Source organism: Lactuca virosa, chromosome 2 (assembly GCF_052849685.1).
Source record: "Lactuca virosa cultivar CGN04683 chromosome 2, Lactuca_virosa_CGN04683_v6, whole genome shotgun sequence".
In the NCBI taxonomy this organism is placed as follows: domain Eukaryota; kingdom Viridiplantae; phylum Streptophyta; class Magnoliopsida; order Asterales; family Asteraceae; genus Lactuca; species Lactuca virosa.
This window is the reverse complement of record NC_136427.1, coordinates 291669628-291689264: the sequence shown is the minus strand read 5'-3', so window position 1 is coordinate 291689264 and position 19637 is coordinate 291669628. Positions and strand designations below refer to the sequence as shown.

At 35.1% G+C, this 19637-nt stretch overlaps 2 protein-coding genes across 2 annotated transcripts; both read right to left on the bottom strand.

Annotated features, from left to right (window-relative positions):
- Positions 1-3944: 3944 nt before the first annotated feature.
- LEW3 (UDP-Glycosyltransferase superfamily protein) lies at positions 3945-7024 on the bottom strand. Its single transcript, XM_079080914.1, has 7 exons — positions 6527-7024; positions 5905-6191; positions 5614-5800; positions 5424-5492; positions 5134-5327; positions 4515-4624; positions 3945-4413 (listed from the first exon to the last, which is right to left on the bottom strand). The coding sequence occupies exons 1-7, from the start codon at positions 6827-6829 to the stop codon at positions 4178-4180; spliced, it is 1386 nt and encodes a 461-aa protein (XP_078937040.1). The 5' UTR covers positions 6830-7024; the 3' UTR covers positions 3945-4177.
- A 2573-nt stretch (positions 7025-9597) lies between these two features.
- LOC145161405 (clathrin heavy chain 1-like) lies at positions 9598-19431 on the bottom strand. The gene is made up of 27 exons (XM_079080913.1): positions 19089-19431; positions 18327-18531; positions 17848-17936; positions 17669-17747; positions 17459-17586; positions 17267-17365; positions 17038-17146; positions 16845-16924; positions 16534-16761; positions 16386-16451; positions 16186-16302; positions 15894-16091; positions 15685-15801; positions 15547-15606; positions 15290-15376; positions 14927-15145; positions 14772-14834; positions 14589-14693; positions 14004-14506; positions 13646-13924; positions 12007-13009; positions 11340-11825; positions 10835-11005; positions 10560-10745; positions 10314-10436; positions 10125-10235; positions 9598-10039 (listed from the first exon to the last, which is right to left on the bottom strand). Exons 1-27 carry the CDS (start codon positions 19131-19133, stop codon positions 9899-9901), a joined length of 5097 nt encoding a protein of 1698 aa, XP_078937039.1. The 5' UTR covers positions 19134-19431; the 3' UTR covers positions 9598-9898.
- Between the last annotated feature and the right edge of the window lie 206 nt (positions 19432-19637).

The window sequence follows — 19637 nt, the reverse complement described above, 5'->3', positions numbered from 1 at the left end:
TTTGGTCCAATCAACCATCGAGTTGGAATACCAAACATGTCGGGTCCAATCAACCAACGGGTTGGAATACCCCCGGCCTGTTGACTGACGCACAAAGCAGTCAAGTCTCACCATATGCCATAACAATCATGTCAGATAAAATCAACCATCAGATTGGAATACCCCAGGCCCAGTCAATCTTAGGGTCCAGTAATCCTCGGGATGGAATACCCTAGATTGGAATGCCAATATATACATAACTCGGGTCCAGTTAACCATTGGGTTGGAATACCCTCGGTTTGTTGGCTCACGCACAAAGCAGTAAAGCCTCAACCACCAACCAGATATGTGCACATATACAGATAAACATATAATCAGTCAACAGACAATCATGTAGATCTACATATCACTAAGCATAACATCATACTAGCACATATCAGGATATCTAATCCAATGGGTCGGCCTTGGTGCCTTCGATTCGTAAGCACAGTGAGAAAGACTCACCTCAATCCATTAATAATAAAATAACTGCTCGGACAGCCGAACCGGATAACCTCGCGCCAACTAACAATAAATGCAATCTTAATCAATAATTAACCTGATAACCCAAAATACCCTTAGGTCAAACTTGATCAACCCTGGTCAAAGTCAAAGTCAACGGTCAAGGTCCAAAAGTCAATATTTCCTCCAAGCAGAGTACGCCCTACGTACCAAGAGAGTACGCCCATCGTACTCTAATGTTGACCAATAGCGGGGTGCTGACCGCGTACGCGCAGCGTGCCACCAGGTACGCCCAACGTACTCAGTTTATCCCCAAAACTCCATTAAGAGCTTATTCCATTAAGTTCTTACATCCAAAATTCATAAAATCCTGAACTGACACTTTACCAAAATATCCCTTGGCGCCAAAACACAGACCGAAATCCTGGATCATCCAAATTACATTACCCACACTCAAATGGGTCTAAATCTCTTTTCCTTAAAGGCCCTAAGTCTGATGATACTCGGTCTTCGGGTCACCACCCCCACATAGGAAACGATTCGGAACAGGACGTTACACATCGAAACACTCATCGTATGTGTTAGTTTGATATAACATATAATAACTCTTTCATGGATAAAAAAAGGTTTTTGGCACTGTAGCACTACAAAGTTTGACGAATTTACACATTTAGTCAATCAAGTATTTTTTGTGCCTAATAGACCATTAACGTTGAATTTTACCTATAAATTACACCATTATATAACCTGAGACATGAACAACCGGTTATTTGAGTGACTAAATGTGTAAATCAGTTGGTTACTTGAGTGACTAAATGTATAAATTCGTCAAACTTTGTTGTGTTACAGTGTCAAAAACCTCATATGGGTTTTGCAAGCCACGTCAGCATGTCACCCGTAAACCGGATATAATTTCCCCCAAACCCTTAATTAGTCGGTATTTCCAAACGTTAAGGACCAATTGAGCACAAAAAATACTTGAGTGAGTAAATATGTAGATTCGTCAAACTTTGTTGTGCTACAGTGCCAAAAACCCTAAAAAAAATGTTATCTTTAATAATTTGGAAGTCTCAAATTTCTCAAACTTTTGAAGCAAAATAATTTTGTTTAAAAGTTTATAAGGCACAATCACAATCACATTACAGATAATAATGGCAACAACAGCAAAATGGCTACTATTTACTCTTCTTGGTGACTAATCTCACTCTTCAAGTTCACGTTAGATAACATGCTTCTCATCCAAACCCATGTAAAAATAACATATTTGGTTGAGAATCCTAGTTTGTCACACAGGGTTAGACATCATAAAAAAACAATAAATAAATGAATATCGAATTTATATATTTAAAAAAAATAACTCATTTCACGATAACACCTTCAAAACAACCTTTTTGTAAAAACTTTACATTTTAACACATACACTGAATTAAAACACGTACATTGGAATAAATGTGACTTTAAAATTAGCAATGTAATAGTAATATAATGTATGATATATGAACATACATGCCCAAATCCAAGTCACCTTCTCTGTTTTAGTTTTACTTAGTTTCCAAAGGGTTCTCTACACACCTTAAAGAGTGACGGTTAGAAACAATATGTCTGAAAATCAGCACAAAATCTGGTATACCATATTCTTAAAGAATAAACGAAAATAATGAAGGTATTCTTAAAGAATTTTCAATATGTAAAATCTGGTATACCATATTCTTAAAGAATAAACGAACTATAGCTTTAAAAAAAAATATGCAGACAGTTTATTGATCATAATAAAAGATAAGGTAATTAATTTAAAAAACGGAAGGATTCAAACCCCCGAATAGCGGGACCAAAACCCGTTGCCTTACCACTTGGCTACGCCCCATTTATATTTAAAATATATAACTTAATTTTTTTAATTAAAACTAATTTATATTGCATCCTTTAATATCCTCACCTTCTATAAATTATTGTTCACCAATTTGACTACTTTACCCTTATAGTTAATAAAATATAATTATATACTACATGTTATCCTATGTTAATAACATGTACCTTAAGATCACAATAATTCATTCTTTTAATCAAATGGATAAAAATTGGTCATACGTTCACACAATATTTGTAGATCACATTTCTCGTAGCCCTATATATACACAAGTTCTTTTGAAAACAAAAGATTTGTAAGAACATGAGAACTTATAATTCAATCATATTATTCAAAACCAAAACTACCAACGGACTCCTAGACCAACAATTAAGACAAATTCATGGTCCAAAAAAAGTTTTTTTTTTTTTTTTTTTTTTTTTTTTTGGGGGGGGGGGGGGGGTGGTAGGGGGGAGGGGTGGAAATGTGGATTTATGTACAATCAGCAGTTATATAGACTGCGGATGTGTACAATCAGCAATTGTATGGATTGCCGATGTGCGTAATGAGCAGTTATATGGACTGTTAATGAGCACAATTAGCAGTTATATGGACTGTTAATGAACACAATCAACAGTTATAATTGTTGATTGTGCACGTCCATAGTCCATATAACTGTTGGTTGTGATTGTTGATTGTGCACGTCCATAGTCCATATACGTATGACCATTAAACTTCACATTTGTTCAAAAAAATATCATTACATTACCAGTAATAGTGGGTCACCAGCCATTCAATGATATTTTTGTACAATTCTAATACTTTGTTACCTTTACAAGTCATTTTCCTTAAATCATTTACCAGTAAAAATGAAGCACAAGTCATTTTCCTTAAATCATTTACTTGTAAAAATGAAGCACATTTGGTAAGACGTAATAAAAAGTACAAAACACCACATGCACACAAAATAAAGGACGTCATATCGGGCTATGTACTTAGAATACTAATCATCACATGCACCGAAAAGTCAAACGCTATATTCTCTGAAAATCATGATGGGGAAAAGATACTCAAAAGAAGTCCATATGAACGTGGACCTTTTAGACCAGAGGGAGTGGGTGCGGCCTGGACCGCACTCTCCTTGCCACATAAGCACAAACACCGCCCCTGGATGCGGTAGAGAGTAAACTGCACCCTTCCAAGGGAGCACTCCTTCAAACAACCTTCCAGCAATGTGATTGGTTCCTTTTTCTTCACTCTCTCTGATTGGTCCCTTTTATTTATAAAAAAAATAAAAAAATACCCAAATGTGACACCACTTCTTGGGTGTGGTATGAAACCACACTTTTGTGGTAATGGGTGAGGTGGCGCCTACGTGTCACTGCGGTTTCATAAGGGAGTGCGGCACCACTCCCTCCAGCCTTAGATGACATTAGTGTAACTGTGGAAGTTTGTGTTCACGTTTCGTTTTTCTTTAAAATTAAAATAATTAAATTTAGAAAAATTCATAAAAATATTGTTGTAGGAAAATTAATCGTTTAGATTAATGTAAAATTATCCATCTATACATTAAATCACTTGAAAAGCAACCAATTATCTTTACTTTGACTCTAGAATATGCATTTGACAAAACTATTCTATTTCGGCCAAATTGCAGCAAATAGCAACATACTTTGTCCTTTTACTGATATAGACATGGCACTTGGATATTATCCAACAACAGCATCCAACTTCCATTTGTTTTAACAAAAATAAAAGAAACAAAATCAAATCAAACAAAACTCCCAGTAAAGGGAAATCCTGATGTTGTATGTTAGTTTTTATATCTTTCATCTCTCCTTAAAAAGAAGGTCATTGGTTTAGAATGGGTCTAATTGCAGCTTTAAAATCATGATAAAATCTCTGCTCTGAGAAGCTGCCAGCTCGTCTTCTAGCAGCTGCAGCCATCTCATGTTTCTCAGATTCGGACATCCTTAAAATCTCCAAAATCGCATCTGCATATTCTCCCACAGTCTCAGCAAGAAACCCCGTTTGCTTCCCTTCTTCAAGTAACACAATGTCCATCTTCGGCCCAGCTGAATTATGAGCTGAAAATAAAATTCCAAAAAAGATACGTGAAGTTTTTTTTTACCTTAGGTAATAAATAAATAAATAACAAACAATCTGTATGGTTTTTTATTTGTTTTACCAATGGGTATGGCTCCTGCAGCCATGTACTCTACAACACTAATGCCAAAATGTTCATCAATCATTGAATGAATCCCTGCAGTTGCACCACCCAATAGCCTCACTAACTCCCTGCACTCAAAACCAAAACCATTTTTTACATTTTTATTGATATATTACAGATATATTATTAGAATTAAAAAAATTGAATGGTCAAAAAAGGTATAATGGTTTAATTACTACCAAAAAAAAAAGTTAAGTGGCTAAATCAATAAAATGGTAAAAATACAAGTGTTTAACTGTACTTTGCCCTTTAAGAAAACCAATTTTCCTGGTTATCCAAGGCAAAATACAAAAAAAAAAAAAAACGACATTTTTTCATCATTTTATCGATTTAGCACTAAACCATTATATTTTATTGATTTAGCCACTGAACTAGTGTCATAATAAACATAAAAAATAATAGTTTAGTGGCGAATCGATCAAATGGTGAAATTAAGTTGTACTTTTCTGTATTTTGCGCTTGATTTTCAAAACCGAATAAAATGATTTTTTTTTAATAAAAAAAATAAGTAAAATTGTTTAATCACAAATGAAAGTACTATTTTGCCCTTATGGATATAATGTGAAGTGAGACAAACCTGTAGGACACATTCTTATGGAACTCTACATCCTCTTCTATCATGAGTTCAATAGCTAAATCTTTCAAATTCTGTAATCTTGTTTCATCAGCATCGTTTCTACAACTACCAACAACCTGGAGTTTAGGTCTAGGAGTCTCCACATTCAGTTTCTTGATGCAAAGTGCAAAAGCCTGAAGCTGAACAGCATGCGCCTGACAATGTTTTTATTTTAACCAAAAATAAAATATCAGCTATCAAAGATCCTGCAAATTTTTAATGATTTTAACACCTTTAATAAAAAACCACACCTTCTCTGGTCGAAATTGAGCCACTGAAATGATTTTAGGTGGTGTTGTTTCTCTTTCCAGTGGAAGTTCCTGTTAAGTAATTGTTTAAAAACAGTAACTAATATGATTATGATCTCATAAGTATAAGTATGTGTTAAAACTTAAAAGTATATAATTAAGTATGAGGCATAAAAAAAAAAAAAAAAAAAACCTGCAATCCAGTTGTATCACAAGGAGGATAAACTCGTTTAGTACAATTTGGAATTCTCCAAAGCTTTTCAATATGCGATTGTGTCCATGAAGAGTTTACCATTGCAAGATTTGCACAAGAACCAACAAATCCATACATCCAGCTAAAAATTTTGTAATATACAACTTTCAACTGTGATAGCAGTACACTGTCATGACAATTATGTAAGGAATGATTAGCACTCACTAATCTACATAATTTCAATGTTTTCTGTAAAAACAACTAATGGAGTGGAACAATTATGCAACTAACCTTTTAGCAACAATGGCGTCATTATTATACATGGAACTCCTTGAATGAACACGAGAAAGCATATCTAAGCTGATTGTTGGGTAATGTGTGTAGCAGATGACTTTGCAACCAAAAAGTCGGGCGAGTGGATAGGTAAAGGCATATCCACTGGTATCCAGATAGTATAGTGGAACAAATTTGGTCAAAGCTTCGTATGAAAGGTAGATTGAACCAAAACTTTGACCAATCATGGTGAAGCGAGGATATGTTGTTTCTTCGATCCATTTCCTTTCTTGTAAGTGTACAACCTGATAGAAATCACAATTATCATAAGAAATTAAGCAGATTTGGCAAAACAGCATGGAGATCAATCTGAATCAACTACCGAGTTTAATCACAGTGTTCATCATCACATGATGCAGCGAACTTAATCAGGTTGTGCTTAGATTTCAACTCCATGGATCGGACTTGAAGTTCCTAAACACGTCCTCACTTGAAATGGACTGAATTATGCATAAATCACTTGAAATTATGCATATCTAGACTTTGTGATTCAACAGTTAGGGTTTACTAACTAAAGTTAATTTTCAGAATCATTAAACACGAATTTTAGGCATTTCATCACAGAAACATTGGAAATTACCTTGGGAGGAGAAAGCAGCTTAACACCAAACCGATCGACGGCGCGGAGGACGAGGCTGTCAGGAGAAGCATCATGATCGCCGGTGTAGATAACACAATCAAGATCAGGGTGTTCTTCTTGAATAGCTTTAACTGCACACCACAGAACTCTCTCTCCACCTCCGCCGTCGTTGGTGTAAGGGTGAAAGAACCCTACAGCCTTCTTTCTGTTAAACCGGGCGACAATTAAAGCCCAAATGAATCTTATTATTTTAGTCAAAATTGTTGAAACTACAAATATCCTTATCAGTATTAGAATCACCATCTTCAGATGTTTTCAGTAGCGGCGGGTGATATCGAAAATTTAGACAACTGTGTGCTTGAGTTGAGTTTGGGTACTGGGTAGAAATAAAGCAAGAAAGAAAACGGCAGACTTCTGCAGTTATGCCATTGAAAGGAAAGAACTCGAGAGGGTGAAAATATATAGACTATAACAGCATAAGTCCCAAGTTTTATACACGGTTTGTGAAACGTCAGGTTGATTCCCAACCCACAACATATGTATATGTGTAGGTCACCGCTCCAAAATATTTATCTTTTTTTATAACATTAAATTAAATAAAAAACATAGAAAATAAAAACATAGAAAATAATAATAATAATATAAAAGTCTAGGGTGGAATTTGTACATTTTATGAACCAGTTTTCAGGAAGAAAATTAGAGAAGAGGTTGTTTCTGCTTTTGACCCAAACTCAAGGGACTATAATTGACAATTGTTCTTCCTGAATAAACGACGTCTCCATTCCTCCATTTCAATACCTGCAACTGTGATTTTTTTTAATGTGCAATGGCTACAGCAACAAAATGGTCAAAATGACCGTTTCCCCACCAAAATCCACCCGTTGCAAAAGAAAGCTTTTGATTCGTCGTCTCGTCCCGTCTTCAGAGCCACACCACACGCACCTCACCGGACTTGGGGGCGGTGTTCACGTGTGGGGAGGCGCGCCACCTCAACTCAAGACGCGTGACATTACCTAGCCTAATCAAAAAATCATACCTCTAGCCAGTATAATCAATTTTACGATTAACTCTGTTATTTTTTTTATAAAATTGATCGTTATAATTTACAAAAAGATATGGACGAGATCCAAAAAGTTTTCAAATTACATTATAAGTCCAAAAGTTTTCAACTTACCAATCACGGACAAACACATGCCTTCAATTTTAACCTTCTGTTGCTGGAAAAGTCTCGCAGAAGAATCCTATTGTCACTGGAAAATCTCAAAATCAGGACATGTGATGTAAGTTGAAAACTTTTTGAATCTCATCCATAATTTTTTGCAAATTATAGGGACCAATTTTGCAAAATAAAAAAAAAACAGAGTTAACCATCAAATTGGTTAAATGGGCTAGAGTGATAAAGTTGTGGTCAGAGCCAATAGAAAAAATGTTGAAGACTTTTCCTAATTACGCGTGTAAAACTTGTGACTTTTATGGTATTAGTTCAAAATATATTTCCCATTAATTTTGTATAGTTTGTGTATATAACAATATTGTAATTTTATTATATCTTTATACTTTTAATTGTTTATTTTGATAAATCTACTTAGTTATAATATAGAATTTCTTATCTTTTGTTAGAGGATATTTTATAAAAACAATCATGAGAGTGTGAATTTATTTCTTTATAACCAATTCCTTAACGCAATTTCAAAAATGAAACATTTCGGGCTTGGATCAAATTGATTTCGACTTTCTGTTATATACAAATTTTATAACTCATGACAAAATACATTTGAGAATCAAATTTCGGCTTTCAAAGTAAGCATTGTAGATGTAGATAGGAAAATGTATTATATATGATAAAAAATCCAAAATTTCAAGAAAAAATTTGATGTATATGAGCAAATACACATTATGTATATTATTGAAATCGGACATGACCATTTCGGAAATGGATGGTATTTTCACAAATTCTTTAAAGTTGTGTCAGTTTTTTATATTTTCCAAAATCATATGATTATTTTGGTAACCATCTTTTAATAATAAATGATATTACAGGAATAATGTGAGTTTGTATTTAGGATGATATGATTTTTTTTATTGTAATAAGATTAAAGAAATATAATAATAAATAATTCAATGAAAATATGCTTTTCCTTTTTTGCAATTTAACCCAAGGTATTTTGATTAGGGAATCTATTAAGTATTAAATTAAAATTGGTTTTATAGAGAAAACTTGTAGCTAAACATGTGGTTAATATACTTTTTAAAATCTGTTGATGTTGTAATGATAATAATACAGTACATCTTTTTGATTTTGATTTGATCGTATTATAAAAAGATCGTCCGTTATCAATTAAAAGAAAAATTAGAGAGATTAGCAACAAATTATAATATTACTCGAAAAGAGAAATCCAATGGTTGAGTTATATTACATGTAAATTGAAAACAAAAAGTGCAATGAAATAAGGTAAATCTGAAGGTGATGCAATTATCCTGGATTCGCTTAAATTGATTGGGATTGATATATACATCCTCCATCCTATTGAATATTGATCGGATTGATATATACATCCTACATTAGTAGGAGTGTGTAAAAATTGGTGAATTTGTGTTTCTTTTGATAATAAAATAGGATACGAGAATACAAGCTAAAAAGTCCATATAAAAAGGGGATAATCTTATAAAAACCCAACATATTTTCATGAAAGTCTTAAAAAAACCATTATATTGTTTTTTTATACATTAAAACCCTTATATTTTTTAAAATGTATCATTTAAGACATTGAGCTCGTAAGTCCTAAATAGCCAAAAATGTTAGGTTACCGATTCTTAACGTTTCTATTGTTACAATTCAATATATTAAAAAACTTTAAAAAAATATGAGGGTTTTAATGGTCTAAAAAAAATATATAATTGTTTTTTTAATCCTTTCATGAAAATAGATTAGGTTTTTCTGAAGTCAAAAAACCTTAAATAATAATTTTAAAAAATATAAGGGTTTTAGTGTACTAAAAAATAATATAATGGTTTTTTTAAGCATTTAATGAAAATATGTCGAGTTTTTCAATAGTTTTCCCTATAAAAAGTAGCATAATACATCCTCCATCCTATTGAATATTGATCCGAATTGTTCTGATACATCATAAATTCATAATACATGATTATACTCCCTCATCTTGCCTATCCACCTGCAAAAAATTCCTCAACTACCCCAAAAAAAAATTACAAGAAAAACTTATCCACACCTATAAAAATAATAATAATAATAATAAAGTAGAACCTCGCCATGTTTATTCTCATATCTAGAACAAATCTACCTTTTAACCCCCAAAACACACGACTGGAAACTGTTCAATTTTGTTCTTTCAACCACCAATAATGAATGAATCAGTAAGAGCCCATCGGCGGCATTCCAAATGGTGGCATCCCCATTCCACCCATTGGTGGTGGTGGTGGTGGAGCAAATCCTCCTCCACCCATACCTGGTGGTGCAGGCAGCGCTAGAGGCAGTAATTGAGCATACATGTTCTACAAATCAACCAAACCAAACTATCATCATCTTAAAAATAAAATAAAAAAATTAGAGCAGTGAAACAAAATGACAAAGACATACATGCTGCTTAATGACATCCTGCTCTTCGTTCTCCTTGGCCTTGCTTTCCTTCGCTGCTTCTATCTTATCCTTTATTAGTTCGTCAACTTTCCCCGTATATTCACGAATAAACTGCAACAATATTAAATTAAAAGTATTATTTAAATTTATGAATTAAAAGACCTAAAACCTGAGAATGATAAAATATACCTGAAGCAGATATGGGAGGGCAAAATCGATCATATTGTTCAACCAGGCTAGCTCAAGAGCAACATCTGCACGGATTAGATCATAACAAACAAACAGACACGAAGCAAAGCATTCCTTCTTTCCCTGCAATGATGCATAACCCCAATTATATTATTATAAAACACTGAATTTACCAATTGCTCCCTCCCTCCTCAGTCCTCACAATTCACAAATAGATATTTAGAGAATAAGTTTGTTTGTACGTACCTGGTCGATGAAATAAAGGAGCAATTCTTCTGCTAGCTCACGGTCACCAGATTGTGAGGCGGTCTCCATGGCATCCTTGTAAACCTTGTCTTTCTTAGACAATGCAATTGACTGCTTCCATCTACCAGCCTTCTTGTAGATATATGCTGCCACACGCCTCATCTCAAGAAGCTCGTGTTTCTCAATCTGTGCAACAACCCATATGCATTAATCAATAGCATGACATCACAATTCACTCGATTTAATAATAATAATTGTAAAACAAAACAAAGTACCTTCTGTGCAAGGCCAATCTGGTCAAAGTTATCATGCAAATCAATAGACTCACGCAACCTATCATAGTCTTCCTCCTCCACATATATTTCGTTCAATGCCTCATTTACAGCAGATACATTGTTGCTCTGAACAGCAACCATATATGGTTTCACAAGAGGAAGCTGCCCTGCCTGCACCATAAATACTTCCATTATACATGCTTCTACTTCCTCAGGAAATAGCTACATACTGTCATTTATTTGCATATTATTTTATAGCATCCTACTTTCACCTCTTCCTATTACAGAACTCTACTTTCACTTCTTCTTTTTCTTATCAAGGCATTGTACTTTGACCCGATTATAGCAATATACTTCCAAAAAAAATCTTGTTAAGACAGCATACTTTGCAAAATCTACCCAATTATACAATTCAAAATTCTTTGTAATAAACAAATCAATGGAAGTATCTTGCTATTTTTTTCCTTTTTTATAAATAGAATGGGGTATTGCTGTATGGACAAACCTTTCGCATAATGTCAACGACACGGGTATGGTCAACACGTAGAGCAAGGACATTGAGAACATCATTGATAAGATCAGGATGCTCTTGCAGGTAAAAGTGAACAGCCTTGTAATAAAGCTCAACATTTGCGACTTTAACCGCGATATCTTTAAACTGCATATGATCCCATGCCTCTGGAGAATGATTCATGACAGTGGAGGCAGCATTATCAAACTCGTCATATTGGATATATAGATACGTAAGTTCCTTCCAGTGTTGTTGTTCATCACAAGCTCGGATGAGCTTTGGAATGTTGAGACGGGTTGAGAAGAGTTTGATATGCTCCATAAGCTTCTCGTAACGGTATCTGGCGTAAAGAACACCCAACTCAGTGAAGATGCCCATGTGGGCACGTTCCAACCCTAGACCACTCTCCATCAGAGATATCAGCTCATTGAAGCATCCTCTGTTTTGGTAGTACTCGCTCACCTCTTCCAGATCATCCACCTATTTATATAAATATAAACCCGTCAATTTACAACTAAACAGCCACAGAAATCACATTCGTAAAGAAAGATCCACAATTCATTCCATCAGACAAAACAAAAAGTTCTTTTTTATTCATTCCAATGGAATGAACCATTCCATTCCTCCCCTGATTATACCAAACATAACCCAAAAACATTACCTGTACAATAATATTGAGCCCACATATCTGAGCCAAGCGGAACTCCTCAGCATCAACACACGCAAAGCACACTTCCTTCCATGTCTTTGAGCTATTTGCCTTACGAGCAGCATCAACAGCACCTTGAAACTGTTGCAGCCTAACAAGTGTAACTGCCAACTTAGCCCAATTCGATATAAAACCATATATTATCTTCGCAGCTTCATACAGTGCTTCATCAAACAACCGATCACCAACATTAAGAAGGTTAGCCACATTCGGCATCAAAATGAACTCTTCAATATCACTCAATCTATCAATCTTCGCATACGCATAGATAAGCTCACTATCCACCTTTGGCTCCTTAGTCTTCTGCCTAACCATCACTAAATACTTCACTAAATCAACATAACACTCTATATCTTCAGCAGCACGGATAACTTCTAAAAACTGAGTGGCATCATCAGCACGAATGAATGATTCAATCGCATCACTCACTAGTCCTTCTCTTAACTGAGCTTTAGCCACTTGACTCCATACAGCATCTTCTTCAACACGATATGCAAACTCCACAGCACGTGGAATGCTTTGGATGTTATCCAGCAATACATTGACTGCTTGAACATTTAAGTTGAATTTTTTGAATATAGCATACGCTTCTTCATATAATCCGGCTTCAACAGCAACCTCTCCAACAGCAGGTCCATCGAAGTTATCTAATCTATTGATGTAGTCCATGACTCGTGATTGATCGGCTTTAATGGCTGTTAAGATAAGAAGGTTTTGCAGATTGAAATTCCCACTAAAAGCGGAATTTTGGAGGACGATTTTTTCAAGAAGTTCGATCAGTTCATGGGGGAGATCGGCAGTCATGAAAGCTTTCACAGCAGCAGAAACCTGTTCAGGGCTCTTGCTTTCGGGTAAAGCAGTAGAGACAACTTGATCAATGAGTTGTCTTCTGTACTCGTTTTCGGGGTTAAGAACCTTCTCCCAAAGATCACCATCCATCCTCTCAACCACATATCTAAAACAAAAATAAATTATTAATTGATAAACTTTCAACTGATATGATCAGATAAGGAATAGTATGACGGAACTAATGGAATGAACAGTGTAGTGGAATGTATCATTATATCTGGCTTGAAGGAATGGAATAAGTCATTTGATCATTTGTTTGTTATGTATAATTAAAAAATCAAACTGGTAAATTAAAAAAAAAATGTTATTTTATTAAAATTAACTTTAATCAAATGAGATATATTGCAATAAACATATTTCATGTAGTTTGAAATATATAGTATATGTATTTCAGATAGTAAATAAAACACTTTAAATACAAAAATATTATCATGAAATCTTAAATAGGATTACAAACAAAAACTATCTTTGGTATTTTTAGAAAATAGCAAAAGACAATTTACATGAAGTTTTGAAAACCATTGTTATTGAAGATTATATGGATAAAAGTATTTAAAAATTATAATATGTCATTCTTTCCCCATGGAATGATAATCATCAGACGAGAAGGAATCACATTACGTGAGGAATGCTCCATTCCATTCCTATCTGGCAAACAAACATTATTTATTGATTCCATCATAATCCTCCATTCCATTCCCTCTTCGATTATTGCCATACCAAACATTACTTAATTAAGTACCTGGCTTGCAACTTAAACAGAGAATTCCTGCTTGTTACATTGATAAGCTCCTCATCACATTGTCCTCTGCGGTACGCAACAACAGCAAGCGTGGGATCACGTTTCTCACAGTACTTCCCAACAACACGAGAATCATAATACGGGTTGGTAGTAAGAAAGTGCTCGGGATTGTTATTGCTGTCTATGATGATTTTACCCAAAGCATTGTGCACATGCACATCTTGACTTCCTTCACTCACAAGATGCTCCAGAAACTGAGTAAGCAACCGCAGTCGATTCCTGAAAAAAACAAGAAAATGATATAAAGATGCAAATTAACAGAAAGACAATATAACATGAATTAAGCAAAAGGTCAAACCTCTTTTCACACTCGTCCACGAGAGGCTCAACTGGAAGCAGAGAACGAACAGATAGAATCAAACCTTTAATGAAATCCTCAGGACACTCATCGTCTAGAAGCTGTCCTACAACTAAAGGTGCATTCCCTGGATTGACCTTCTGGACATAACCTTCAATATACCGGAGCATGTTGTTGGTGTAAAGGTAGTGAGTGAGATCAGGGACAAAACCAAAGCGATCACACACGTTGATTAATGGCCTTGCATCCGGAAGCTTGGCTTCCATTAGAAAATTCTTGGTTTTTTCAGCATCATAGAAATTTGATTCTCTTGTTACACGCTCAACTTCCTTAATTTGTCCCGTCTTGGCGGCTGCCTCGATGTACTTAAAGTGGATGTCGGGATCTTCACTGGAGCTTAAATATGATCCCAGAAAGAAGTAAAGACCTTCGTAGGATTTAAATTGCTCAAAAAGTTTAATACATGCTTCAACCCCCAGCTGCTCGCAATATTCTTTAGCAACCTACAGTCACAGTAGTCAAAGTCACAGGGTTGACCTCAAAAGATAAAAGATAAGATTAGATAATCACATAATGTGAAACTACCTGCACTATTATCTGAAGGTTTCCTCTCAAATTGACTAGTAAAAGATCCTTCATGCACTCTAATGCCCATTCCTTAGATAGTGTCCCAAAAAATTCTACGAGAGACTGAACACACACACAAAAAAAAAACAATCAGCTCCAAAGTAAGTTGAAACCCATAATGTTCAGTATATAAAAGTCCACCTGTGGCTCGATTGCATGAGTGTTCACAATGACACGTTTGATATCTGGCAATTCACCGTAGTGCTACAGAAGAAAAATAGAAGTTTCAGTAAAGCAAGTGAAAAGAGAGCTTACAGATAGAAAGAAAAAAAAAAAGTTTCTGGATATTAGTGAACCTGAAGTGCTCGGACATAAAGACCTGCTTTCTCACAGAGTTGAGCAACACGAGGCCTGTCATAGTGGCTGAACATGCCATTTGCTAATATGGCATCAGCAACATTAGGAAATGTTACCAGGTTGATCTCAAGAACCTTGGTTTGCAACTGAGCATGCTCTGGCAGATTGGGTTTAAGGACGTCTAAAAGGAATGCTGTTGCTTCACGTATCAAGTTCCTCTGAAGAAAAAAATAAAAGTATTTGAAATTGGTTAAATTATAGGATCCACTCAACTGCATGTCTGCAGAGACAATGAGTCAATGAGATATTTTTCATATCAATTGTTTTTTATGAGAACATGTTTATTTATATGATGATCAAACCTGAAGGAAAAGATCTGTTATTGTATTGTAATCAACAGGACAACCTCCCTCCATTTGAGACATCATTAGAGCAAAATTAACAGCTCCCTGTAAAGCACAAAACAAGATTATCGGTCTTACTTTCATGCAGATAGAAACTTATTCCACAGCACGCTGGTTAAGATTATCAGTGTAAATAGAAAATTATTTTGAGAGAATGGATTGACCACATAATATAACACATGAACAAAAGCCTTATTTGCTTAAATATTTAGTACCTGCGGATCTGATCGAAGAATTGTTTGCAAAAGGAACAGATAATCAGGTGTATATCCAACCTGTATCAATTCAGCTGTTATTTTATTTGGCATAAAGAATTGTTTAACATTGAAATTTTATTTGAAGGGAAAGCAAACCTGCTTGGAGTAAATCAAAATTTTGTCGAACTCTCTTCTCTCAGCAAAAGCTGCAACAACTTTTGGAGTTGCTCTCGCTTTTATGTAAATTTTTAATGCAAGATCATTATCAACAGTCTACAAGCAAATTAGGAAACAGATTTAGATGAGGATGATAACTGTAGACAACACAAGACACAAAAAAAAAGATTTAAAAACTTCTTTTCAACCTTCACAAGGTCTCCAAGTTCCTCGCTACATTCCAACTTGTCTTCAGCCAACCAATTCTCCAAAAGATTCTTTTTGTTCTGATTGACAACCAAGCGAGATAGTTCCAAAGATTCAAATGCATTCAGCTTCCCTTTGGTTAAAAGGGTCCCAAAATACTGCAATAATGGTGGTGTCTGTCCAGCTTGTACAGGTACACTCTGCAATAAAATATAAACAAGTTACTGACATTCAATCAAATATACAAAATTTAACCAAAGAACATTTTTTTTAAAGGCATCAACCAGAATATACCTGAAATTTGGCAACTGTGTCTGGCGTACGGAGAATGCCTTGAGGAGATTCTGCAGCAAGCTCAGCAGCCTCTTTGTACTTTGTTTGAGCAAACAATTCTTGGAAACGTTGTACAACCTGATCATTCATGTGAAAAGTGGATTTTTGTTTAACTTTTATAAATGTTCTCAAAAGACTAAGGAAAAGAAAAAGAAACTTACCAAATTCTCTGCACCAGGTAAGTTTCCTCTTTTTGCAAGATTAACAGCAAGCTCCAGGTTGTTTAACTGCAGTAACAGATCAAATTAGGATTGTGATAGTAATAAAATAGCAATACCTGTCAATGATGAAACGAATTTAAGAACTTACTTGTCCGCTAACAAAAGGCACAATAGTTGCTTCATTTACAGTGGCAAGTAAGACCTGCCCACGTCTATTGACAGCATAAAAACCCCCAACTGATGAAGCTTCAGATGTCAGAAAAATTGGGTCTGGGCTAATTCTATTTCTATAGACTGCAGTAGCTGTTTCAAGGTCATATACGAATAGAAGCCCCAGCTTGGTGATTACATAAATCAAACCATACTTGTGAGATATCTGAAAAGTCAAAAAATGTATGTATAAAATAATCTTAAAAAATGTAATGCAACTTTTTACATAAAGAATGGCAGATTAAGTACCTGCATGGCAACTGGGAAATCGTCTGCAAAATCTGGAGGGAAGAAAAGGTCTGCTTGTTTCTTGGTAAAAGCAGCCTTCCCTGATTATGTTTGCAATAGAGAGAGAGAGAGAGAGGAGAAAAATTAGATGCAGTACAAAAAGAGACACAAAAAGGGAAGAAACAATAACAAACGGCTCATAAAAGAATAAAACCTGGCTGGGCACCAAGCTCAATGACATGCAGCTTTGATGTAACCTGTCCAGCATTGGAGCTTTTGGTGGCAAAAGAAATAAGAATAGAAGGATTCTCATTGCCGGAGACCTGTTTGAAATGTATAAATATCCGATCAAGTTTATGCAACTGGTTACAATATGAAAAGATATAGAAAGCAACTATCTTCTATCTTTTTTTCAGTTGCAGTATTAAAGTAAATATGAGTACTTTGAAAGAAGCAAATGATGCTGCATGTGCTTCAAGGGCTTGACTCCGCTGCTGGTCAACAGAAAAAAGCTGCATATTTCCTTTGACCAACTGGGGTTTCTGTCAACATCAAAAAACAGGGTTAAAATGATCCATAAAAGGAAAATTGTTAAATGTTTGCATTTAACTAATGAGTAACAACCAACAACAAACCTCTGGTGAGCCAGGGGCAATTCCAATTAACACCAGCCATTTCTCAGATGGATCACATTTGTAATTGATAATCTGATTGTTTGATAAATTAGCCGTTCTGTCAAACATCTTCACAGGTTCAGAATCACCTGTACAGAAAAGATTGAGCACCGATTTCAGATAATATGGTCTTTAGCTTACATGCCAAAAGATGCAAAGAAGACAATGTACCCTCAATTGACCAATGATATACTGATGTCTGGGTTACCATGCCCAACATCTTAGGGGTAACCCACTTCCAAAAGACAACCTGGAGAAGGAAATATGTTAGGTCAAATACACATCAAATTTTAGCTAACAAAATGGAAAGGTAGCAAATTGTTAAATTATAAGTAACAGACAACTGTCACCTGCTCAGGCATCTGATGAGACTTCATTTTGGCTTTCATCTCAATATTAAATATCTGTAAATGATCCTGAGTAGTCCCCGGGAGTTGAGCTTCAAGTAAAATAAAAAATTAGCTAAAGTAGAAACTAACCCAATTTTTCTCAAAAACATTGCTACAAGTTCACAGATTTGTTGCTATGGCACTATGCCATGCTGTAGCATTATCAATGAAGCTCATGTTTAATCAGGTGGAAAAAAAAACTATAAAAATCAGGTCCATATTGAGTTGTTCACCACTATGCCTACAATTCCCAGATCATGCATTCTTAGTTCCTTTGGAACATACAGTCTCAAATACTAATTTTCAAGACAATGACAGGCTAAGAATGGATTATGATGCTCCCAGGACATCATTAAACAATTAACATAGTTCTACCAGAAAGTTTAACATGGTTCAAATTATATCCACAGATCTACAAACTAATATATAGAAAGTTGTACCTTTCAAAGCCAGAATCCTGGAAACAGGATTCATAAGAGCTGAGTCGGCAGTGATTGGCCTCCTCAATGGCTGCATGGGCATGTTCATGTCGATAATCACCACGCTGTTTTGTGGCGATGTTTCCCGAACACATATAAACTTATCAGACTCCATTGTAACATTGGTAAATGTGATGAACTGTGGATTGATCCCTATGCTTGGCAACTGCAACAACAATATTACATTATTGAAAGCCAAAAAACAACCAAACCATGCACAGTAGGCCACTATAAACTGCGATTGTGATATCACATTCATCATGCCCCACAGATCTACCAAAAGCATATTAAAATACATAATTGTGGACTATGACTCCACAGACAAAGTCATCATGCTACATCCTTTTTTGGCTATTCCAGAAACATAATTCTAAAAATTAGGGGAGAGCAAAAGCTAGCAAACGGGATTTCCATCAGACTAACCCTAAATAAACCCAAATGATCATTAAACCAGTAAAATCGACTACAGTAAGTTCGGTTTCCAAAATATCATAGTGCGAAATCTATTATCACATAAGATACCAAACCTTTAGATACTTATAAGCAATACTAAAGTAAACTAGTTAAGAAGCTCGAGAATTCTTTTACGCCATTTCAGTATCCTCAACGTCATTTCATGAATCCTATCCAGGCTATATGTATGGCACAAAATAAGTGCGAATCTATTGGTATAGGCGTACTGCGTACATGATAAACCTAGGTTCTTTGTAGAGATTTACATACCGTGAGTGCCTCTTTCATAGTGATTGGAGCGCTAGCGGCCGCCATTGTGGTGGCGAAATAGATCAAAACGACAACTGGTCAGATGTAGTTTTGATCTACGATGTATTCAAGTTGATTGAATCTCCGACTGAGAAAACTCAGCGCGCCGGAAACAGAAAGCGTCGACGATCCCTCGTGAACGAGAGATCTCGAGAGATAATGCTGAAAGTACGTAGTCCTGCTCACAGATGCAGAAACTTAAAATCTAAATGGAAAAGGGGAGCAGGGAAAGGGAGAGATCTAATCTGAGAGAGGGGCAGAGAGTGTGTGAAGAGGCTTGGTGGAAAAATTAAAACCGCATCAGTTATCCTTTTTTTTTTCTTTTTTGCATTGTTTTCAAAGTTCAAACTAATAGGAAATGTTAATAAATGATGATGTATAGTTGGATATAATTATGTATCGTTGTATGTATAAAAAAATTAAAATTTTCACACCGATAATATAAACTTTCTTATCGAATAAATGATTATTTTATTCTTATAAATTATAAATCAATTTCCTTAGTTACAC